This window comes from Alosa pseudoharengus, unplaced genomic scaffold (genome assembly GCF_046254945.1).
Source record: "Alosa pseudoharengus isolate Yale_2024_CS ecotype anadromous, Long Island Sound unplaced genomic scaffold, YU_APseudo_1.1 YU_APseudo_1.1_scf_9, whole genome shotgun sequence".
NCBI classification, from domain to species: domain Eukaryota; kingdom Metazoa; phylum Chordata; class Actinopteri; order Clupeiformes; family Clupeidae; genus Alosa; species Alosa pseudoharengus.
Window position 1 is genome coordinate 2,891,500 of NW_027468881.1, and position 25,163 is coordinate 2,916,662.

Below are 25,163 nucleotides of genomic sequence, written 5' to 3' on the forward strand. Positions count from 1 at the left end.
CCAGCTCCTTAACCACTACACTCTACCACAGCCCATTACCTGTACGAGGCGCAGTACAGCGATGAACAGTTGAGGATAATTGAGGAATAGGAGGCCTACAGCAGGACCTGCCTGTCGAGTAGGAAGACCCCAGGTTGACTGGAGCGGGGTCGTGTCAGTGCTCTCGCAAAATCGGCTTGAAGGTCAGTAGCCTTATGTTACTCACAAATTATCGCACAAATTAATAGCACATTAGTTAAATGTCAGATATGCTAGCCTATGCTGTCAATTCGCAGGACATCTGACATGGAAATATGTAAAATGCATTTTCGTGTTAAAGTAGACAGATGATGTGCTTGTGGTAAGGTTTGCAAAATAGCGATTTTTGAACATTTCCATATGAAGAACTGAACCTTCGATATATGGCCACAAGATTGAGTGCAATCCTCATTTAGAATTAGAATCCTCATTAATGACAAAATGTAACAGTATTGAGTCCCTCTGTGTGCTTGGCTACTTCCTAGGGGAGTTGCTTGGTAGGGCACCGAAGAGCAGTGAAAGGCAAGTGAGCAGTGAAAGGGAATTCTGAGAGTTGTTGGCTTTAATCCTCATACACATTTTTGGCTTTTTCTTGGTCAAGAAGGCACTGACTTCAATGATGACTCCACATTTCTACTACATAAATGACTTAATTTAAATACACATTCATCTTCCCAATGGTGAAATGCTCCTTTAAGGTTGAATGGAGACAACATTCACCTTGATTGGGCGAAATGAGACCGAAATCAAATCGATTACCGATACGTATCGGGGAATCTTATACCCCTCAAGGAAACATTATACTCCATGGATGCTACTTATCCTTAAAATTAACTTTTTTTGGGTCAGGTTTGGGTTAACATGTTTTGGAAAATCAGGCAAGGCAGATTGGATCTCCAAAACAGGTCAGGTGGGTGCAGGTCAGAGACTGGGACAGAGACTGGGATACCTTAAATGCTTGGGGTATGATAAAAGGATCTTCATCATTGAGACGCTGCTGAAGTACTGGCCAGCAACGATGGACTATGGGAAACAAGTGGTCCTTAAATTCACACATCACATGCACACACAGCTTCAGAATGTGCAGGACCTGCCAACATAAATAAAAACAGACATGACAGAACTCATTTAAATCCTCTTCTGATTAACCTTTAAGTTCTACGGCATCCAAATGATTTTACAGACATTTAGCCCTCACACCTGACACAAACTGTGTCTGTTTGAGACTGATGCAGGTGGCACGTTTCCTGTCAAGAGCCCACTTTGTTGATCTAGCAAACAAACTTAAGCCCATCAAAAAATGACATTTTTGGCACATTGATAAAACTAGTGCAGTGCCTGTTCAAGCATGTGTATTCCTGTGTAGAAAACCCTTAGCCCAATTACATCCCTGCAGGTAGTCCTGATTTAAAAATAGGATGATAGGGAAAAACAGAACTCCAGCTATTATTCAATAATGAATATGGAATATTATTATATTGTAATATATTATAATAAATGTGCAGTAAGCAGAATTTAAGCCATTAATTAACCATTAATAAGTAATATGTGTATGTATTAGTGCTCAATAAGGTCTATATTAAGTGTCATTACACATTTATTAGGTCTTTTCAGCAATGTCTTATTCTTACTCATCTATTCTGGGTAAATCCTTAATAAGGGACTAGTTAGGTTAGGTAAGGTTATTGATATATCGTTTTTAATATATAGTATGGGTGAAAATAGAAACGTTATAGCCTTCTACTACATTGCCATAATACGTTACTATTCTGTCATTATAAGTCACATATTCAGACAGTGTATTAAGAGTCTATACAGTCTAATATACAACTATTTTGAGTCATACTATATACCAGTAACCTCACAGCGGGGAAAATAAGTATTGAACACGTCAACATTTTTTTCAGTAAGTATACTTCCAATGAGGCTATTTGCATGACATTTTCACCAGACATTAGTATTAACTCAGATAATCCACCCATATAAAAAAATCCAAACATTAAAGTCCATAGGTAGAGTTATGTGCAATAAAGTGGAATAACACAGGAAAAAAGTATTGAACACGCCTGCTGAAATTTCTTAAATACTTTGTGGAAAAGCCTTTATTCGTAATGACAGCTTCAAGGCATTTCCTGTATGATTTGGCCCATTCTTTTAAACAGATAGTCCTTTAATATTGAAGATTTTAGTCTCTCTTGTGAATCTTGATCTTTAGTTAACTTCCAAAACTGTTCAATTAAATTGAAGTCAGGGCCTTGATTTCCTTTCTCTGAAACCAATTGAGAGTTTCCTTTGCTGAATGGTTTGGATCATTGTCCTGCTGGAAGGTCTAGCCATGTCTCATCCTCATCATCCTGGTGGATGTAAAGATTTTCCCAGAACAAAATTACTCCATGAAGTGAAGTCTGCTAGTACCATAAGATGAAAACAGCCCACACCATGATGCCACCACCTCCAAACCTCACTGTTGGTAGGGTATTTTTAGGGTGATGCACAGTACCATTTCTCCTCCAAATATGGTGTGTAGTATGACATCAAAAAAGTTACATTTTTAACCAGAATACATTCTCTCAGTATTTCATAGGATTGTTCAAATGTTGTGTAGCAAACTTTCAACGAGCTTTGACATGTTTTTCTTCAGCAATAGAGTCATGCGGGATGAGCCTGCATAGAGGCCATGGCGGTGGAGTGCATTACCTATGATTTTCTCTGTAACAATTGTACCTGCTGCCTCCAAATCTTTCTGGAGCTTTCTCAGAGTGGTCCTTGGCTCTTGGGCTACTCTTCTGACTATCCTTCTGACGTCCTGGTCAGAAATATTGCAAGGAGATCCTGTGCATGGCCAGTTGATGATGTAGTGATGTTCCTTCCACTTGCAAATAATGGCTCCAATACTGCTTGCTGGATGATTCTGAAGTTTTGAAGTGCATCTGTAACCATTTCCATTAATATGTTTTGCAACAATGAGGTTGCAAAGATCTTGGTAGAGCTCTTTGCTTTTACCCATCATGAAATGTTTGTTGTGTGACACCTTGCTATCAAAAAACCTTTTTAGGAGGGATAATTTCTCTAACTATTTATAGATAGAAGGGATAATTTCTCTAACTATTTATAGATTCCAGTTTGTTCTTTGCCATTCCTTCCGTTTGTGTACTGCTTTTTCTTAGCGTGTTCAATACTTTTTCCCTGTGCCATTCCACTTTTTTACTCATAACACTACTTTTAGACATTAATGTTTGGATTTTTATATATGTGTGGATTACCTAAGTTAATACTAATGTCCGGTGAAAATTTCATGCGAATAGCCTCACTGGAAGTATACTTACTGAAAAAAATGTTGACGTGTTCAATACTTATTTTCCCCGCTGTACATCAAGACCAAGTTTATTAAGGTTTTATCAAGAATACATTACCTACTGATTAAGAATAAGAAATTGTTTAAACTAAAGTGTTACCGTTTAGCCTAACTGAATAACTTGATAGAGAAGACAAACCATTTTGTGGAATTATTGCATCGTCATATGAAATTTGCAACGATGTGACATCGCAAAATCAGTCTCTGATAGCCTAAAAGTGACACCATGCTCTGTCTGCCACTCATTGTCTGTAAATGGTCATGCTTTTCATGTGAGGCATTCTGAAACCGTCCTTAAATTCGGTACCAAGCAGTTGGAATTGTTGCTTGTTTGAATTTGGGACCTTGCAGTCGGAATTGTTGTTTGTTTATTCATAGTCCAAAGACAGTCCAAAGTAGCCTAGGCTTTTCGAAGCGTCAGTTTTATTACATTGTTTTACATCATTTTAGCCACTGCTTATCTTTGTGGGTTGGCGTGTTGTTGCAAAATCCGCAGAATCATATTATGCAAGCAAATCACATACAGAGGCAGCCTTTATATTTGAGGACGGTCATACATGATAATCATCCAAACATGTTGCAATCGCTTGACTTTCTACTCATGTGCACTGATCCAGTGCTGCCAAAGCTCATTGGTTCCTATATTGATTGCTACGTTGAAACTGTGGAAGTGGTTGCTAGGCTGTTGCTAGGGTATTTGCCATGATTGCTAGACTGTTGCTAGGGTACTTGAGGTGGTTGCTAGGCGGTTGCTAGGTTAGTTGTGATGGTTGCTTTGCTAGTTGCTAGATCAATCTCATTGGTTGGTATATTGGTTGCTAGGTTGTAACTTTGGAAGTGGTTGCTAGGCTGTTGCTAGGGTATTTGACATGGTTGGTAAGTTGTTGATAGGGTACTTAAGGCAGTTGCTAGGCTGTCTCTAGGTTAGTTGTGGTGGTTGCTATGCTGGTTACTAGGTTAATCTCATTGGTTGCTAGGTTGTAACTATGGAAGTGGTTGCTAGGCTGTTGCTAGGGTGGTTATGGTGGTTGCCATGTTGGTTGCTAGGTTGTCATCTTGGAAGGGGTTGATAGGTTGTTGCTAGGGTACTTGATGTGGTTGCTAGGAAGTTGCCAGGTGAGTTGTGGTGGTTTCTATGATGGTTCCTTGGTTAATCTCATTGGTTGCTATATTGGTTGCTAAATTGTAAATGTGGAAGTGGTTGCTAGGCTGTTGCTAGGATATTTGACATGGTTGCTAGGCTGTTGCTATGTACTTGAGGTGGTTGCTAGGCTGTTAAGATAGTTATGGTGGTTGCTATGCTGGTTGCTAAGTTAATCATGTCAGTTGCTATGTCGTAACTGTGGAAGTGGTTGCTAGGCTTTTGCTAGGGTATTTGACATGGTTGCTAGGCTGTTGCTAAGGTAGTTATGGTGTTTGCTATGCTGGTTGCTAGGGTAATCATGTTGGTTGCTATTTTGTTTGCTAGGTTGCTATCGTGGAAGTAATAAAAGTCATATAGTCATATATCGGCGCAATGTATGATTTCCAGCCGTGTTATTTGTCATTGTGGAACTATTTTTTTAGATACCTCACAACCGCATATAAACTTCCGCTCACTATTTGAGCCTGAAGCATAGACAGTAAAAGAAGAACAGCCCCCGTTTCCGTTTCCGGTGGCGCAGTAATATCAACGTGCAATGAGTCTTCCAACAGAAATCAATGGGATTTTGGCCCCAGCAGTGGCGCGACTGGCTGGGGCACCTGCACCGTACGCCGGCGACCCGGGTTCGATCCCCCCCCGACTTTCTCTCCCACTCACTTCCTGTCAATCTCCACTATCCTATCTAATTAAAGGCATAAAAAGCCCAAAAAAAATAAAAAAAATAAATCAATGGGATTTTACAAAATGCCAAATAAAGCACGACATAAACTGTATTTCGCTACGCTAATTGTTTTGGAACGTCAACGAACACTCCTAACCACTCGGTGAGTTGCACAGTTTTGAAAACGAACGTTAAGGGTTGTTTTAGGGACATGTTTGTGCATGCCCATAGGCAGCCTTTCTGAAGTAGTCAAAGGTGATTCAAAACGAGTCAGAAAAGTCGAGACAGGACCAATCGTCAAAATTTCGGTGTCCACCACTCTAGTTCATCCAAAACAAAGCTGAAAAGGGACTCAGGGCCCTATCATGACATTCTAAAGTGCATCGTCACTCGTCAAAAGTCTATTCAAATTTAGTAGGATGTCCAGTTCACATTGGGAGGGGTTTTGCTATCAAAAGTGGAGCGCATGGCGTAACAAGGTGTTCCTAGGTCTTTTGATCAGTCATATGGGTGTGTTTGGGGCGTAACATCATTTTAAACCAATGAGAATGACATCTGTCATTCCCTTTAACGGCGCAACGCGCGATATGTCAAATAAATGCATCGGTATTTTGGCATTCAACGGCGCATTTGAAGGAGGCTGCTTGCGAGACCGTATGAAATAACCATGCATTACTAAAACCTAGCATAGCCTTCACGCATTTGCACTCGTCTATTTGAACTCATTGGCAAAGTGAAACTAACTTCACCAAGGAGTCAGTCAACGACAAGACAGTTATATGCAGTTACTTTCACTATTGACTGACAATGGGTTACCACCGAAAACATAGGCTGGAAAAAGCAACACTTACCCTAATATTGCTCAAATGACTGAATAAAACAACATTTATCCTGCAGAGGAGTTGCTTATATTAGAGGTCTGCACTCCCGCAGTAGACCCGCGGGACCCGCGGGTCCCGACGCAAAAGAGTGCGGCGTGGGAGAACTTTTGAAAGCTCTTTGCGGGAGAGGGCGGGATGAGAGAGGTGCGTTCGCGGGTGCGGGACAAACCGATGATTCACTGCACTCCCGCAAATTAAATATGTGCGTAAAATTAAATATGGAAATGATTTAAGCATAACTGATGGATAGCAGGCCTATAGCCTATATTGTCATTTACGTGGGTTCAATTTGTTCCTGCTGCTCATTGTCAAAACTAGAAATCGAAAGCATGACAGAGGAAGAGGGCACCAGGCTGGGCCTACTTCAGTTGTTAGCTTACATTCAGAACCAAGAAACGGACATCTGGAGTCTTTCTCAGGTGTGTGTGCTCCTTTCGTGAGACAGAAAGAAAAGCTGAATAGGCTAACCCTCCTGCATGCAGGCTTTAGCGGGCGGGAGCGGGACATCATGTTACAGATGCGGGCGGGAGCGGGACTAAAAATGACACATTAATACGGGAGCGGGACAGAATATTGCGGGAGGTGGCGGGCGCGGGACTGAAAAATCAGTCCCCTGCAGACCTCTAGCTTATATCTCGTGACAGTGCGTCTTCAGCTGTGCTCCATACGTGTCTCTCGCCTCTCCCCTAATCACTTTTAACCGTCATTACCAATTTGCAAATGATGGTGAATAACTACTCATTATGAGATGTACAGTATTTCGTAATATCTTTGTTCTAATTATGTTTCCCATTGTAATCGTGCAATTTGTAATGCTTTGCATGGACGTGCTCTGGTGTGCGTTCATGAATGATAGAAGGATGGTGCGTGCACCTGCCAATATGACTGTTGACATGCGCTCTTAAAATAGCATATGAACAACTCGCCATTAACTTCTGACCAGGTTTAGGTGGTGTATGATAGCGATTTTTAGACAACGCGCTAGGCCCCTCCCTAGGTTGTTAATTGCCACACCCCTGGGCGCAATGCTTAAACAATAAACATGCAAAATACCGAATTCAACTTAGCGCAGGTGAAAAACGAACTTTACGCCATGCGCTGGTGACCCAAAATACAGCCCTAAAGTGCTAAATACCAGCCCAAAATATAGCCCATACAGTGCTAAATACCAGAATTATCCTTTAATACTTAATACTTTGTATTCAATACTTGACCAATGGCTGCAACCCTATTACTTCAACCTATTATTGCACTGATATAGTTTTTATATTACTTGTCTACATTATTCTCTTATATGTCCATATTTATTTTATGACTTTATTCTTGCACTGTTGCACTGTTGGACTTACTTATTTGCACCATCACCATGACACTCACTCTCATAGAGCACCTTACCATGCATATAGAACTACGGGCTCAGTCCCTGCCCTATCATTGCAAGAACCTCATGCTTGATCATCCTTAAGCACACTATGTGGATATTTTATTAAGTTTTTTAGTATTTGTAGTATTTAGTATTTTAGTATTTTTTTTATCTTCTACTGTCTCTATTGTGCAGTGGAGTTTTTTATATTTATATATTACTTTTTCTGCTGTAAGTCAATGTTGTGTGTGATGTCTGTATGCTACTGAAACCTTGAATTTCCCCTTGGGGATCAATAAAGTATTCTATGTATAAAATATATATCCTTGGACATATATACTTGGATATATATCCTTCCATATATCCTTGGACGATGCGCGACTATTTTCCTCTAGCCTCAAACCGTGAGAATGAAAGCTAACTACTTTAACGTTCTATTTAAAGTGACAGGCAATCAAATAGAACTGTAATAGTTAAAAAAATCAATATGAAGTATTCAAATTACTAAATATTTTTGCTATTAGTAATTATGCAGATCATACAATATTATACATTATTAACAAAATATATAGTTTATGAATTCCAAAATATGAAATAGAAACATATGACCATATAAGCCATCGTTTTCCATGTGTGTATGGAGGGCCGAGCAGAGACTAGGATCTCCACTGATGTGAACTGATGTCGTCAAGGTGGTGGAGGCCCCAAATCAAATCAATACCGTCATGCCTGGTCCATGCTCTAACAAAAGCTCAGACACGGAATGTATATGGAGTATATATACCATATATGGAAATTGTGACGTTAAAGGTGCTGCGATGAAAAATTTTGGGTGCACCTAAATTATGTGCTGGTGGTGCACCTAAATAAAAAAAGGTTAGCCGCACTAGTGCAACCAATGCAAAAAGTTACGGTACGTGTCCATTATTGCTGCGCGTAGATGCTTGCAGACGCCTACTGTAGCTCTCTCCCTCGTCGCGCCATGTGTGCGTGTAGTAGGCTAAAGTGTATGGTGTAACATTTTATTTTATCTAATTACCCAATGCCAAAAGTGGGGGTAGCCTACTTAAGACGTAATACAGGGCAGCCGTGGCCTACTGGTTAGCGCTTCGGACTTGTAACCGGGGGTTGCTGGTTCGAACCCAGACCAGTAGGAACGGCTGAAGTGCCCTTGTACAAGGCACCTAACCCCTCACTGCTCCCCGAGCGCCGCTGTAGCAGGCAGCTCACTGCGTCGGGATTATGTGTGTGCTTCACCTCACTGTGTGCTGAGTGTGTTTCACTAATTCACGGATTCGGATAAATGCAGAGACCAAATTTCCCTCACAGGATCAAAAGAGTATATATACTTATACTACTTACTTATATACTGCTAACCAGTGCAACTTAATGGCTTCGCCACTATATAGCTTTATATATTTTCATTAAACCAACACGATTATCAGGCAGAACATATATTTCTGACAGGCTATTGTTCCGGAACGCAAGACTAGAGCAAAGGAGAGAACTTGTTTACCGAAGATATAATTTCATTGGCTAACCGCCAAGCGTTAATCGCTCTCATTTGCATAAAGTTCAGCAGAGCCCAACTTCTCCACGCACCTTTTCTGCTCGAATGGCCGCGCCGTCTTCCCGAGGTACATTGCGAACGCGTTATCTACGTACGCCTTGCTGCTCTCCACTTGTTTTCTTTTGGGGGGGGGGGGGGGGGGGGGGGGGTTGGGGTGCACTGTTAAAAAAAAATCTAGAGGAAACACTGAGATGTGGGAATGTGGTATGTTCTTTCGACCTGCAGACACTGTCAAATGCCTCAACCTTTGGTCATTTAGGGTCCCTCCCTTGATGATCACTGCTTTCAGCTTTATTTTCATCTGCATTCATTCGAAATACCTTTACTGCAAGTCCATGTTTCTCATTTTCCCATCAGCCAAAATAAGCACATTTAGTTTACTTCTGTTTTAAATAAATTGCAACTTTTCCATGAGCCCACCATCATTCTAAAGTAAACTGCTTTGCTTTGGGTGTGATCAGAGTGAGTAGTGGAGAATGGATGAAATGTTCCAGCCTGGAGGGCCGTTACAGAACATTATCCAACACTGCAACTGGAATAATAGCCAAAGATGCACAGTACCTTGAGTCGGAGTCTGGAGCTGGACATGGAAAGAAGATGGATGCAGCGCTCCATCACGTCTTTGGCTATGGTGATATGGGGGGGCAAGACAGTGTCCATGCTGACACCATCTGAGTCTATACTCTCTGCATGGTCTTCAGCCACTGATGAAATTTCTTGATAAGAGACAAAAAGGTACAAGCCAGGAATATCAAGAGGCAGTATAATCATCTGTGGGACAAACAAGCTTTTTTCCACTCAAATAAATCACATAAAAACATGACATTATAGTCTGTAACATTTCCCAGTGTCAGAAGTAGGCACACAGATGTATACATACATCACAGCTGGCGATAAGTGGGGGCAAAAGAGGGCGGAGCCCCTTCAAATAAAATCTGCCCCCCCCCCCCTAGTGTGACCACCACATAGGCTATTAAATTTCTATTTTGATCCTATTTCATGTAGAGGTACAGTAGACCGATATATCTGTGTGGCCGATATATCGGCCATTTTTTGCCAATTTTAAACTTATCAGTGCATATCGATATCGGCCAACTCATACGGTTTTGCCGATATTTGTCCAAATATGCCTTTTTGTTTTCAATCCAACATACAGATGGTTTAAATTTACTGTGACTATTTTGTTTTCTTTTTAAATTATTTGTTTGTTTCATAGCCTAATTAGAATACTTGTAGTAGCATTATACTGTTGTTTTTCACACCATTTCCTGCACTTACAGCAACTTAAAGGCGCTCCAGCATTGCTTAGAGCGCCTTTAACTCCGTATTTTGCCCTTTTTTTCTCATAGAAGTATTAAAATCAAATTCAGTATGTGATTTTGTTATTGCGACAGATCAATGAATATCGGCCCAGAATATCGGCCAGATATCGGTTATCCGCCATGCTAAGTCATAAATATTGATATCGGTATCGGCCTTAAAAAAAGCATATCGGGCCCCAGCAGTGGCGCGAATTCACTGTTCTTGTTTCAGTTGTTATGTTGTTTAGCATTTTTAACACAAATATTTGTAACTGCAACTGTTATTTTGATAAATAACTGTTATGCATAATTTGTATAATAAAAATTCAAAATAATTGTTAAATGTGGTACAGAGTCTTTAGTCTATAGCACAAACAAATCCCAACACCCCCCAGATGCCCCCCCCCCCCCCCCCCCCGCCCCGCCCCCACCCTACCACTTTGACTAGCAAATTTTCTGCAGGAAACCCTGGACTTCTCTTAAATATTTAGCCTTATGAACACCACAGCGCAAATTAGGTTCAATAGGCTACTCATGCACGCAAATGAACTAGTTTGCTCTTATCACAACAAAGTCAATCCCAGAAGTTATAAGCAGTTAGCAACATGTAAGAGCCTTAGGTGGTAAGGTAGGCCTAATGTTAGAACACAGCTGAGTCTCCACTCGCGGACACTACTCGCGGTTAACATTAGGCTATTAATTTATCAACTGTGACATGTAGTGTTTGTGTCGCCAACGCCCCAAAAGTATATTGTGGCTTTTGTATGCTTAACATCACTGTGGTGCGCCGTGAGATTTTGTCATACTAAATAGTGTACCGGCAGAGAAAACCCTCTGTTAGTAGATCTGCTGTACAAACATCAACTAACCTTGGTCATCTTGATCTTTCTGACTGATTATGATCCCTTCAGCCAGCTTCACTTGTCTACTGTAATCCAGTAGAAACTTTCTGGCATCCAAGAGGTCCTTGGACTTCGTCTCCAGTGAATTTGGTTGCTTCTTGCTGCTGAAGCCCAATGTTACTGAAGTAAAGAAAAGAAAATACAATGTATACAATATAAAATACAAAACCTGGCATAAACCCAAACCTTTCAGCTGTATAAACTGAATCACTGACCCCATAGTGAATATGACTAACTCACCTATTGCCTTCATGACGGAGTGGAGTACCTCACAGACCTCTGAAGCCCGCTGGTCATGGTTAAGGTCCAGAGAAGTCAACACATCTTGCACTACATCCATTACTAAAGGTAACAGGGTATCATCTGAATGGGTTACCATGGCAGCAAATACCCTCGGGGCATGTGGTTGGAAACTAGGCCTCCCAAGGTTAAGTGAAATGTCATTAAGCAGATAATCTGCATTACTGTTGATCAGTTCACTAGTTGAGACATACCCACAAGCTTGACATATATCGGACATGGTGCAAACCGCTGATTGGCTAACAAGTGATGACTTGTCCCCTACCTTCTCCAGCACAGAATACAGAACCATCATCAACAATGGATGGAAGTTAAGACCAATTACTTTGGAAAAAATCCCAATCCCTTCCAGCTGAAGGCATATCTGCCATATATTACTGTTCAGATGCTTCACATCTCCAACTGGTGCCATGGAATCCTCATTAAGATTTTTGGATATGGCTAATAAGTGGGCTTGACCATGGTTTTCTTGGTCTAAATGAAAAGAATGCTCATAACTGGTGGGCAAGTGCCAGTTGTCTGTACTTATGTACTCTTCAATCACAGGAGATATAACTGATTTCAAGTCCAGGTGGCTTACTGCAGGCCTTGGTTTCTGATCGCTCTCCATATCAAAACCAGCAGCACCTGCAAGGACCTCATTTAACACCAAAATTGACTGCTTCCTGTATGCTGAGGACTCTCTATAAAGGTCCATGAAGTGATCCACAAGAAGGTTTAGGTTTCCATAATAACCCAACATCTGGCAGATTTCTCTGAGCACTAAATAGATCTTGTCATCTGTGAAGTAAAGGAAGTGTGTTTTTAAGATATGTGAGTTGTGAGTCTCTGACCCATCTTGAACCAATATTGGAAAGCTTCTTTCTTCCACCATCCTTACATCGGTCATATCCATTTCTAAAACATGCATCAAGGCTTTAGAAATACGCTTCAGGTGGACAGCTGAATTTAACATGACCTCCACTTGGGACCCCAAGACTTTCATATAGCCCAAAAACATATTAAGGACAAAAAACTTATGGTGATCATCTGAAGTGCTCATTAGCTGTGGCAAGGAAGATGACAAAACATGAAGGTTTTCTGAAAGAATATCAGTAAAGGCGTGACACCTTGTGGCTTGACTACTTAAATATTTCAAGACCCTGCTGGATTTTTCCCTAACAGAAGCATCGTCATCATTAACAGCTCCAACTAAAGCCCCAATAAGGGATCCTGTGCACTCTCCTAGGGATGTTGAACACTTGGTCAGGAGATATTCAGACAAGCTCACCAATTCTAACCTCACTCTCCAGTGCTGATGGGCTGAAGTGCAAGAGATGATCTTCTGTAAAACCACAGAAAGTCTTTGAGAGGTAATCTTGGTCCAATCAGAACTTCTCTCAATAGCCAATTCACTCAACTTTTCATGGTGGATTGGTGCTACTTTAACTGTTTCCTTGTTGAGAAGCTGATCATCATCCATTACGACACTCAACATTTTGTACAGTACCCTAAGAGCCCTCATCACAACAGTATGGCCTCGAGCAACATTGTGACAAATAACCTGACTCAATGTCTGTGTGAGTCCTGGCAAAAATGAGGCCAGTGCATTTCCAAGTGCATAACTCTCATCTTGGTTCGGAATCACATGATCTTGATAACAGTCACACTGGAAAGCCAAAGCCTGTAGACAATTCAGTGCAGCTATCTGTACTTCACGAGCCCGCTCCTCTTCTATCAGAGCCAATATCAGGGAAATGGCTGCACCAAGAGTGGGCAGCATGGAAGGCTCATACAGCTTAAAAACCACATCCCCATAGGCAGCATGTAGGAGGACATCAAGACATTTTAAAACTGATAGCTTCAATTCTTCTGAGGCTGAACCTGGCTTTCCTGGATCATTTGGGCAAGAAATACACAGGCATAACTCTGAGAAGATGCTGTAAAGTGACTCCCAATTCCTCACAGAAGTCTTCTCCAAGACATAATGCATTGTGTCCATCACAGCAAGGACAAGACCCTCCTGCTTAGGTCCAGGAATTTTAAGGACAAAGCGTAGTGGGAAGAGAACATAATCCTGAAGCTGCTGCAAGGCTCCATCACTAATGGTATGCAGACAGTTGTTTAATACCTCTACATTTGCAACTGTAGGCTCACGGGTCAAAATCACACAGCTTGGGCGAAGGAAAGCAAAGGCCACCTTGGGACTGTCTATTAGTGCCATCCTCCGGAGAAATGCTGTATAGATGATTCAGATCTATGGAGAGAAAAAAAGATGAACACAATCTAAAAATTAACAAAAACACCTTCATGTTCTTTTTTTTTGGCCTTTTTTATGCCTTTAATGACAGGACAGTGAAGAATGACAGGAAGCGAGTGGGAGAGAGAGTCAGGGTGGGATCCGGAAAGGACCACGGGGCGGGAATCGAACCCGGGTCACCGCCGTACGGTGCGGGTGCCCCAACCAGTCGCGCCACGGCCTGGACCACACCTTCATGTTCTCATAGGTAATTTTACCTAAAATATTTCCAACTAAAGGTGCCCTGCCACACAAAATCGTTTTTACTTGTATTTTTTTAAAATATGTTAGGTCCATGTGTGTTTGTGCTATGTTGTGGATGTGAAAATGACCAGCTACCTCCTGTGTCAGCTCTAGCCACTGAAAATAAATAAGCGGAGAAATCAGGCCAATTGCAAAAGCTCTTCAGTTTGACGAGGAATTGTTTGAGCTCATTACTATTCATGAGCCCAGTTGAGACCATTCCCACAGAATTCATCTAGCTCTGTGACCGTTTTCTTAGCCTATGCAAGAATGTCTGAATGTCAACGGGCTTGTGCACTATGCAAAAATGAATAGAACTTCAACAATGCATTTTGCCCAAGAACCCACAGTTGAGGATCAAATGGCTTCAGTTTATTTTTTGGAACTATGCCACAGGCTTTGCAAAAAGGTTGCTGTTGAAGCCTGGAGCAGTAGGCTACCATCGCGGCAGTCTACGACCAGTGCCCAGTCCGTAAGTAAAACGTTATTGTCAACTCAAGGAAGTGCTATGTTATACAGGTTTAATGCACTTGCTAGCCTAGCAGGTTTAATGCCCATTTGGACAATGCTAGCACTCGTCAGCCAAGCTAACTTCATGCCATGAAGCTAAAATTAGTTGACAACAGCTGTCATGTTATGGATGAAACCGACTAGCAGTTAGCTAATCAGAGTCAAGCAGCTTAGCTCGTTGAATATTAATGAGAACTGGCGCAAATCATGCAAGGCATGTTTTGTTTTCCACAAAAAATGTTACAAAAAATGAGTCCTTGGTAGAACTTAGCCTGGGTTTCCCCATGCTGCCTTGCGCACAATTTTATTCACGCTGCTAGGCAGCCTGGATTCCATGGACTTCGTTTTCACCTCAATAAAGGAACCAATCACAGAACGGAGGGTGGACAGCAAGACACACCGAAGCGGTTTTGAGCTACGTACAGATGCATTTGATAGACATTCGTAGCGGCTCTGGGCATTCGTAAACCATGTTTTAAAAACAAGAAAATGAACTTGTAGTTCCCAGAACCCATCTCAATGAGGCTAGGTAGGACTTAAGACATTACCACAAAGTAATGAAATACGTGTGGCAGGGCACCTTTAATAGATGTGTGACAATACAGGTACTGGTCACATAATTAGAATATCATCAATGAACATGTCTCAGACATCGCGAGAAGCAGGATCAGTTTACATCCTGCATCCCAGCACAGAGGCAGGCTAACGAAACCCGGCTAGCGACTGTTGCAAATGTGTGTATAATGGCAGAGCCTGCGAAAAAGCAGCGAAAACCCTTGACGGAAGATGCAAAGAAAAGGAAAAGAGCTTCAGACCGAGCGAGGGCTCACACACGTATTGAGACGTACAGACGCTAGGGGGAGCTTCGTAGAGAAAAAACACTCAGGCTTGCCTGGTGTCCCTTTAAAATGTTCGTTTCACGTGGTTTTTACTTATTGTAACGATACGGTCCACCGATAGGGGCGTTTCCCATATAAAAAATCCAGCAGAGTCGAGCGAGAAAGAGATACAGAGAGCGGTTTATAAAGAAAACTCAGAATCGTATATTTCAGAAAAGGTGGGAAACAGCTGATCTTATCACAGAATTCAGTCAACTTGTGTGTTTAGTAGCCTAGGCTATGCTTAGAAACTAAATCAGCCGTGAAAGATTTCAACTTAAGTGACCACTACAACACCATTACTAAAAGTAGGCTATCGGAGCTGCTAGAGCCGCTATCGTAGCTGACCTCAAAGTAAAGCAGGGTCCCCACGGGTCATGGAATTTCAGGAATATCATCAGCATTTGAATAAAGTTATGGAACGTCAGAGAATTATATCTTTGGGGGGCAAAGTCATGGAATATCAGGGAATTTTGTTGTAAGAGTTTATTGACTTGCCAAAATACATTAATACAAATATACACGCAGCATTAGCTTTTTCCATTACTAGGCCTTACTTGCTTGAGTGGTTGTAGTTAGGGTCTGTGTAACGCTTTGCAGTGCTATGTTCTATTTGCAGAATTCACATGAAAAAATATAAAAATAGGCTTAAAAATCTGTTATCCATTTTTAGGACGGCACAGTAAATGGGTTATTGTTGGCTATTTTGATTTTCAATTGAGCACAGTTACGGTTTTCTGTTCAGAAGTTAAAAATTTAAATGATGCGTCAATTATCTAATTTTCCTTTTTTGCGCTTGTGGTTGAACTGAACCACGAGCACCGGGGGGAGAACACCATCTAGCTGGGCCAGGCTAGATGGTGGAAGAAAGCGCTGCCTGAAGTTGTTCGTGATTTTGACTCATTACTTAAGAGATTAATAACTAAAACTTCGCAGATTTTTGGGAGATGGCACGTTAAACATAACTTTCAGCCTATGTTGAACATATCTACAGTATATTTGAATACCATGGCCATGCCATACCATAGCAAATAATTCCCCAAAGCAGAATGCTTTGCCATCGACGTCAGTCTAGGCTATACAGGCTACCCCAAGCACTGTTTGACATGGGACATTTTTGCTTATTTAACACTTTACACTAGACTAGGTTTCATTAGGCTAAACGAAGACACAACAGTGAGTAAGCCTAACAGGAAATAGCAACAGCAAATAGCCTACATTGCTGTAGGCTACTATGGTAATGCTCATGTAGGTCTCCAAAGCCTCCCAGAACATGAGTAGGCCTAAAACACGTACTCATAAGTATCAGGATGCAGCAATGTCTCCCTCTGCATCTGAAGTTCTGATCTCGAGCTGACATTATCAATCGCTTGGCACCTTGATGCAAGCTGAACTGTGTTTGATAGCCCTCCATCTCTACATCCGCTGATAAAATGTGATAACCAACACCGCACGCCAATATGTATCAGGCAGAGGAGGCTCCTTCATTGAGGAAAGGGAGGAACACCCTCCCTAAAATTTCAGAGAAAAATAAAAAATATATAAAGTGAATTACTAATCTGATAAATTACTGTTAATATTACTATTTTTAACACTTTGAATGAACAAAATCGTTCCCCTAGGTCAAAATGCCAACAGCACCCCCTATCGCAATTGAAAATTACTGTATGGAGGAGCTTCCTCCTCAAGCCCCTCATTGAAGTCCATTATAAACGCCTCGGACCCATAGACAGTAAAGCTCGGACCCCAGCGGCTCGTGAATCACGTCGTTTTCAATGGCCAAGGGAGGAAGCTCCTCCGTACAGTAATTTTCAATTGCGATTGGGGGTGCTGTTTTTAGCGGCAACGGTGCAAGAATGTTATCTGCAGTCATACAGCTAAGAATCTTGTGTTGTGTTGTTTTTTGCTCGTGAAATAAACAGTACAATGGAATCAGAGGACAATCTCAAATCTTTTATACATTCAAATACACTGCGAAGGTTAGGGTCAAAGCAGGAAGACCAGTTCCAAAAATTCATATTCCAAAACAAGATGGTAAGGCCAGTGTAGGCTACTGAATGCTACATACATAGTCAGACAAATACTCATGGCTAACTGGTAACGTTAGCACAGAAAACAATCAGCTACTGCTGGCCCGTCACATACGTGGACAGTTCATTTGGTGATAAAACATTTTTGGATAGTTATGCGTTGTTATAATCATCCAAGTTATGCCTTAACTAAACAATTGCTAAATAATGTTCTTGTTGTTAATATGTTCTTGTTTTCACCGTTCTAAGTGTATCTTTGGATGGTAACATTGTTAATGAATGTTTCAGACCATGATGCATTCCTTTAATGACGTCTTCAATAACATTTGCCTTTCGAGTATGCTTTCATAAATTCCCACTTAGCTATTACAACCTGTCTTTAAATTATAAAGATTTGGCTTTATAAACAGTAGCATGTTACAAATAACCACATTTAAGGTCTATTTTTTAATGGTAAATAGTTACATGGTTTTATAAAACAAGTGTCTATTTTTAGTATAGACTTTTCTGCAAATGTATTACATTGAGCAAAACCTCCAGACTTTCCATAATTTTGCACATCTGGAAAACAGTATTTCATAACTAGACCTACATATCTTCCCTGACTTCCCAGACCTAAATTTACATTTATTTACATTTACATTTATTCATTTAGCACGATTATCCAAAGTAACTTATATATTTAAATTATATCACAAAGTCCATTGTCCCTGGAGGAATTTGGGGTTAAGTGCCTTGCTCAAATGCACAATGGTGGAAGCCAAGAATTGAACCCACAACTTTTCTGGCTGCTGCATGCTAGCCTAGCTCCTTAGGTCAGACCCCCCCTGAGAATGTCAGAACAGCATTTATTGCACAACATTGCCAGTTAAAATGCTACATAGTACATACTGCTGCTATAAATGTGTCTGGGTAGGCGGCCTACATACTCTATTGTTCACATATTTGCCACCAACACCATCACAACCTCACATTTGCCACTAACACCAATCAAGCGGACATTCCTTCCTCCGTTATTTTTTTAACCACCGGCCGCCACTGGTATCAGATCACCCCCCCTACGCTTGTGGTTCAGCCCAACAAAAACAGTAAAAAAGGCAAAAATCCAATATTAACTGAACTTTACTTTTGTTTCCAATCCAGTTTCTGTTTTTTTCTTTATCTTCCATGACTAATGACACATTTAGAAAATAGCAGCAATTATCTATTTGCTGACCAGTTAAAAAAATTGAAAATTGGATTATTGAACACATTTTTTATTTGGATCAGATGGATGGAGCACATAGAACAAAGCACTGCAAAGCGTTACACGGACCTAGTTGGGCCTACTGTTTTTTCAATGCAATTCAGGATTTTTGTCAGGGAAAAGTCATGAAATTTTACATTTGGGAACCCTGGTAAAGATACACTAACAACAGAGCCTTTTTACAAGAGTCACTATTAGCCATTACAGTGGAAAAAGGTTTATTGTGAATGTGTAATAGTTTTTAGTTTATTTCAAGTTCATTGGTGAATAGAAGCAATATTAAAAATGAATTTGAGTATAGAAAATATTAAATTAAAGCATGTTGGTTTAAAGCAACACCAAAGAACTTTCCCTCTGTCGCACGCACTATTTGTTTATCCAGCACCAGCTTTGCAAATAACAATGTCCACAGACAATGTAGAATATGTTGCATGATTTTATGAAAGTAGGATGTATTGCGACATCAGATGCAAGTCAAATTTGCTACCCGATCCGGCAAACTTACATAGTGCGGTTATAGCCGATAGAGGGCCGCGAAGCGAATGCAGAAAGTGCTGTTCACTCAATTGCGAGTTGATGAACCATTGAAACGATTTTGGAAACATTATTTTAAGTTACAAAAAACTCTTTGGTGTTGCTTTAATAAACCGTACAGACATACTTCATTTAATACTCCTGATTCCTGATATCCCAGTGGACGTGCGCGGTCACATTTGGCCCTCTGACAGCGACAAGACAATTATGTGGCCCTCTCTATCATCAAAGTTGCCCGTCCCTGATCTATCTCCATAGAACCCCATTAATTTTGGTGTTCTGATGGAGAAACCCGGGAAAAACGGGAGTGTTGGCAGGTATGATTAGCTACGCCTCTAAGGCGGCGTGGAGGGACCTTCAAATTTTGAGTGTTTGGTAACCGTGACAAGACTTCGGACTTATGGGCTCATCCTGCTAGTGTCTATTGTGTTGTTTATGTGCTTTATGTAAGGCAGTACCACAAGATGAATGATGAAAACTCTCGAACTCCTCAACATTGGCCACCTTAGGACAGCACAAGCGTATTCAGCGAGTCATGTGGTGACGGAGATGTTAAACACTTCATTCAAGTTCTATATGACAATTCAGCCATTTAAATAAACGTCAAACTTACCAGAGTTAACTCGATTGAATATCCATATCAATTGATTAAACTAATCATAGTAATTTAACGATGAGTCTGATGACTTTAGGCTCCGTGACGTAATGACAATAGCGTAAGGACTCTTCTTCTATTAATTCTATTTATTGGCCGATGACTACTTTTGTAGTATACCGCCACCAACTGTACAGGAGTGTGTAATACCAGAGAATGTCTAATTAGGGTGAGAACCAGGCAAGTGCCCCTGGCTGCAGCTTGCAGATCGGGGCTGGGCTCAATGTGAGGCGGAGCGCAACGTTGAGCTCAGCCCAAAATCAGCTCGTCTATGGGCTCGTCATTCCCCGTCCTCTCTGTGTCCGTCTATTTATCCGGACTCGGAGTTAAATTTTTCTCAAGGAACAATAGGCTTGTTTGACTTCGGCTGAGTCTGACTTGGTCTGGCTTACTACGTAAACGTGATCTTCAGAGCCTAGCCGGGAGGAGCTACAACAGAGGGCAGCTCATCCCGGACAGAAAGGCTACAGTCTGCCTGACGTGACTCGCGGGAGACATCGCGGGAGATATCGCGGAATGTTGTTTGCAATAAACACAGCAGAACTTTCATTCTTACTCATTAAAATGAGCATGATGACTGACGAAATAAATTCTTATGATGTAGTTTAAATAAACCACTGTTGTCATACAGTTAACAGGCCTGCATTGTAGCACATACATTCAATATCAAGTGTTTCCCCTATATGTGTGTCTATCTATTTAGCCAACAGCAGAAAATAACAGAATATCCAAACGTTTTCAGTAGGCTAGCCTACCATTGTTGCAGAAATCACGTATAAGAAGGTATCCCTTCGATTTCTGTTTATTTTCGCATATTCCAACATAAGGAAGCAGCATGAGCCTCCAGTCATAATCGTCATGAGGACATTCCTCCCAAATGGCCCTATCACGTCTTTGAACTGACGTCATGAGGGCGTGTTTCAGCTCGTGCAGCTCGTGGAAGGCAACTGCAAGATCTGTCTGCAGGCTAACGGTGTGTTTCCACACAACGAAATGTCGCGTCGCTGTGAAATTCGCCCTAGTTGGGCGAAATGAAAGCGAATCGCCGAGGCAGGCGAAACAAAGTTGGCCAAAGTTTAACTTTATTTAAATGAGGACCATTCCAGAACCAATCAGGTCCGCGTCTTTGTGTTTGGAGGCGGGAGTTACAAAAAAGTCTGACCAAGATGGCGCAGACTACCTGGGCTGTAACCATAGACAGTAAAAGAAATGGACGAACAGACTCCGTCGTTTTCAATGGGAGGGCACTGAGTCAAATAGAAAGATTTTTCAGTTGGTCCCCCCAGTACTGCGCAGACTCATACTTAACTTTGTGACGTTAGCCATATAACTGAATCTTGTAACTCATATGATAGATACACAGAAATTCTTCTCACACTTCCTTCGCCTTCAAAGTCATCAAAGTTAAACATTTATTTATGTATTATTATTAATATCATCCTCACCAAGTCGTGTTAATGTTGAAGCTACCATACATGATCATCTTCAAAAACAGTCATGAATGCTAAAACAAAACAAAAAAGTTATAGCCTTGAAGCTAATCTTCTTTCCACTTTTCCGACCTACGGTCAATCCATCGAAAACCTCTGAAATGATTAGTGCCGTTTATTTTTAAATTAGGTTTACTTTTTTTATTATTATTAGGTTGCCTCTGTGTAAAGCTTTACCTTAACATACGGTCATGTATGCTAGGTTTTGCTTATGAGTTACCGTCATAGACAGTAAGGTGGACTGAGCTTCTTATCCAAACAATACGGTTATCTCCCTACAGCGCGAAAGAGAGATTACGTCAAAGCTAGCTTCCATCCAACCGAACAAGCTAACCATTCTTCTTACGGGTAACCAACGTTACGGACGAGGTAGTGGAGTCTGTTTTGCCTTTGTAGTGTTTATGTGGATTACACAGAAGCTACAATATCGGCACAGGATATATGTTATATGAAGTTATGGTATTTCAAAAAAATCCTACAATGAATGGACTTCTATGGGAGTTAGCAGAGAGGTGGTCCCTCCAGCCTACGTCGATTCTTCTACTTCCGGGAATTCGCCTGCCCCCTTGGCTGTAACCATAGACAGTAAAAGAAATGGACGAACAGACTCCGTCGTTTTCAATGGGAGGGCAATGAGTCAAATAGAACGATTTTTCAGTTGGTCCCCCCAGTACTGCGCAGACTCACACTTAACTTCGTGACGTTAGCCATCGAACTGAATCTTGTAACTCATATGATAGATAGGCTACACAGAAATTCTTCTCACACTTCCTTCGCCTTCAAAGTCATCAAAGTTAAACATTTATTTATGTATTATTATTAATATCATCCTCACCAAGTCGAGTTAATGTTGAAGCTACCATACATGATCATCTTCAAAAACAGTCATGCTAAAACAAAACAAAGTTATAGCCTTGAAGCTAATCTTCTTTCCACTTTTCCGACCTACGGTCAATCCATTGAAAACCTCTGAAATGATTAGTGCCCTTTTTTAAAAAATTAGGTTTATTTTTTTATTATTATTAGGTTCCCTCTGTGTAATGATTTACCTTAACATACGGTCGTGTATGCTAGGTTTTGCTTATGAGTTACCGTCATAGACAGTAAGGTGGACTGAGCTTCTTATCCAAACAATACGGTTATCTCCCTACGGCGCGAAAGAGAGATTACGTCAAAGCTAGCTTCCCTCCAACCGAACAAGCTAACCGTTCTTCTTACGGGTAACCAACGTTACGGACGAGGTAGTGGAGTCTGTTTTGCCTTTGTAGTGTTTATATGGATTACACAGAAGCTACAATATCGGCACAGGATATATGTTATATGAAGTTATGGTATTTCAAAAAAATCCTACAATGAATGGACTTCTATGGGAGTTAGCAGAGAGGTGGTCCCTCCAGCCTACGTCGATTCTTCTACTTCCGGGAATTCGCCTGCCCCCCTGGTCCCTCCCCGGCTGACAGAAGTCGGACAGAATTTCTAACCAGTATGCATTGCGTCCATCCCAGTATGCATTGTGTTCAACCCAGCATGCATCACATCAAGTCAGATCTGCACAGATCTGCCGCAAGTCGAACTCCCCTAATGTCTAATAAGGGGAGAACCTTCACTCTCGGAACTCTTCCGGTATGGTACTGCATCTAGGGGCGCTCGCGGGCGAGTCCAGAATGAATGGAGGTCTATGGAGCTGTACCCCTCAAAATCCACTTTTCTCGGGATATCATTTTTTTTCAAGTAATTTGAATATGGTATTCGAAAGGGGAGGCAAAGACAATACACTTGGTTGAGTATTATATTTTTTAAAGTCACTTAATTGTTCTAAAAAGCCTTTCAAACGTGCCAATGACGTCATTCATTAGCATGATCATAGCATAGCATAGCATCAATGCTAGCGTGTTATGGGCAACAACGACCCAACCTGTAAGAAAACGAAAGGACATGACTCCCGGATTATTTCACTTTTGATTGATAATCCATATCCATTTTGCGAAAAATAAAATAAAATCTGAGGGTTTCAGTTGTTAAATAGGTGAAAACAATATCTGCAAGCACGTTCACTAAGAACATTTCTTGACGAAGCTGGCCTATCTTAGCGATATATGTTAGCGATACATTTTAGTTAAATGTCCAGTTACAAGGCAAAGACAAGCTCCTACCTCACCTAGCAAATAAGATTACTGCATTCACCAAAAAAACTTGAGTATGGGACAGGCGCCTCGATCGCGACAGTATTATGCCTTTGAGATTTCTGAGCGAAATCGCTGAAACGTCTGATTGGGAACCACTCTTGTGATCCCATGTATTAAACAGTAGGCCTACATCACATCCCTGCAAAGTTTATTTCAAAAATATTTCCCAACCAGCAGTGCTCAGTATGACTGGATTATGGATCCATTTAATGCAGCATGTTGGTATTTAATTGAATATATTGTACAATGCTGTAAAATGGCCTATGCTTCCTAATATGTTGCTGGAAAACAGAAATATGTGTGTTATTATGTTTATATGTTTATTTATTATTATATCTGCAGCACCAGCTGATTTTAACTCTGTTGAAGAGGATATATTTAGAACATGTCATTATTTCAATAAATTTGACAATTTTAAGCTTGACCTACAGTACCACTTTCTTAGAGCGATGAGGGACAGGTGGGGCTCGAGAATGCCCCCTTGATCAAAGTGGGGAATGAAAGAAAAGTTTGAGAACCACTGATCTAGTTTGTTAACTACCACAGTCACGAGTTGGGTCACGAGTTCTGTCATTTTTAAAAAGTGGGTCCCCAGAAAAAAAGTTTGAGAAACACTGCCATAATCCAAGTCTGGTATAGACCACTTCTTCCCTTCTGCTTTAACTCAGTGAAGTAACCCCTTTCCCTGTCACATTCTTCTGAATTGTATGGTAGTGTCTAGCATTACATTCTGCCTCCCATTCCCTTTGCCATCTCTGTATAATTACAGATTTAATCTTCAAAAGTGACCTCACTGCTAATAGATTATTTAGAGGGCATGCCAGGTTACTGAATGGTACAGTGACTGTCTGAAAGTGTGGTCTATTGTCAGATTAAATGAAAATTTGGATAGAAACACTTTGTTTTGCATACATAGAAGAATGGCTATACTGAAAAGAAGCCCATGCCTAATGAGAACTAGATGTACCGCAGAGCGGTACAAAATATGACTGCCGCCCAGTCCAGCACATTTTTTTCATAAAAATAAGTCACGTTTGTCAAATTGTGTTCATTTCTTACTTTGTTCCTTTTTTGTGTGTTTGTAATTGAGTGTGTGCATAGTCAGTGTGTGGTTGTTTTTGTGTATGTGTGCTTCTGTGTGTGTTTATTGAGTGCGTGTGCCTGCATGTAAGTTAGTTTTTGTGTGTGTGTGTTTTTGTGTGTGTGTGTGTGTTTGTAGGTGTGTTTATAGGCCTATGTGTGTGTGTAGCAGGGTTGAGTGTGTTTCACTGAATTCTCCCCCACTTCAGGTCAAGTTCATGTACATAGTACCTCTTTTGGTGATTATCGTGACGCGCCTGGCTCGCTCTGTGCCTGATACATTTTCTTTTTCTTTCCATGTATGTTATCAGTAAAGAGTCAAAGACCAGGTCGGTTGTGGCGTCTCTCATTTCACACAACACAATGCAATGCAATGGGAGAGGGAAAACTACCTATGTTACATGTGGGTGCATGTCTGTGTGTGTGTGTGTGTGTGTGTATGTGTCTTTATGTGTTTGTGTGCGTGTCGTGTGTGTGTATGTATGTGTGTGTGCATGTGTAGTGTGCTATTCAACTACTTTACCAATAACCTAGCCCA

General features: G+C 41.0%; 1 protein-coding gene across 2 annotated transcripts in view; it reads right to left on the reverse strand.

Moving 5' to 3' along the window:
• Positions 1-19,938, reverse strand: part of tti1 (TELO2 interacting protein 1) — a 34,622-nt gene extending 14,684 nt beyond the window's left edge. For both annotated transcript variants that reach the window (XM_076275760.1, XM_076275761.1), the window contains exons 1-5: positions 19,828-19,938; positions 11,436-13,731; positions 11,163-11,315; positions 9,554-9,708; positions 968-1,108 (exon numbers count right to left, since the gene is read on the reverse strand). In XM_076275760.1, coding sequence (XP_076131875.1) covers positions 968-1,108; positions 9,554-9,708; positions 11,163-11,315; positions 11,436-13,698 — 2,712 coding nt within the window. In that variant the 5' untranslated portion in view covers positions 13,699-13,731; positions 19,828-19,938. The remainder of the gene's footprint in view (positions 1-967; positions 1,109-9,553; positions 9,709-11,162; positions 11,316-11,435; positions 13,732-19,827) is intronic.
• Positions 19,939-25,163: the final 5,225 nt, after the last annotated feature.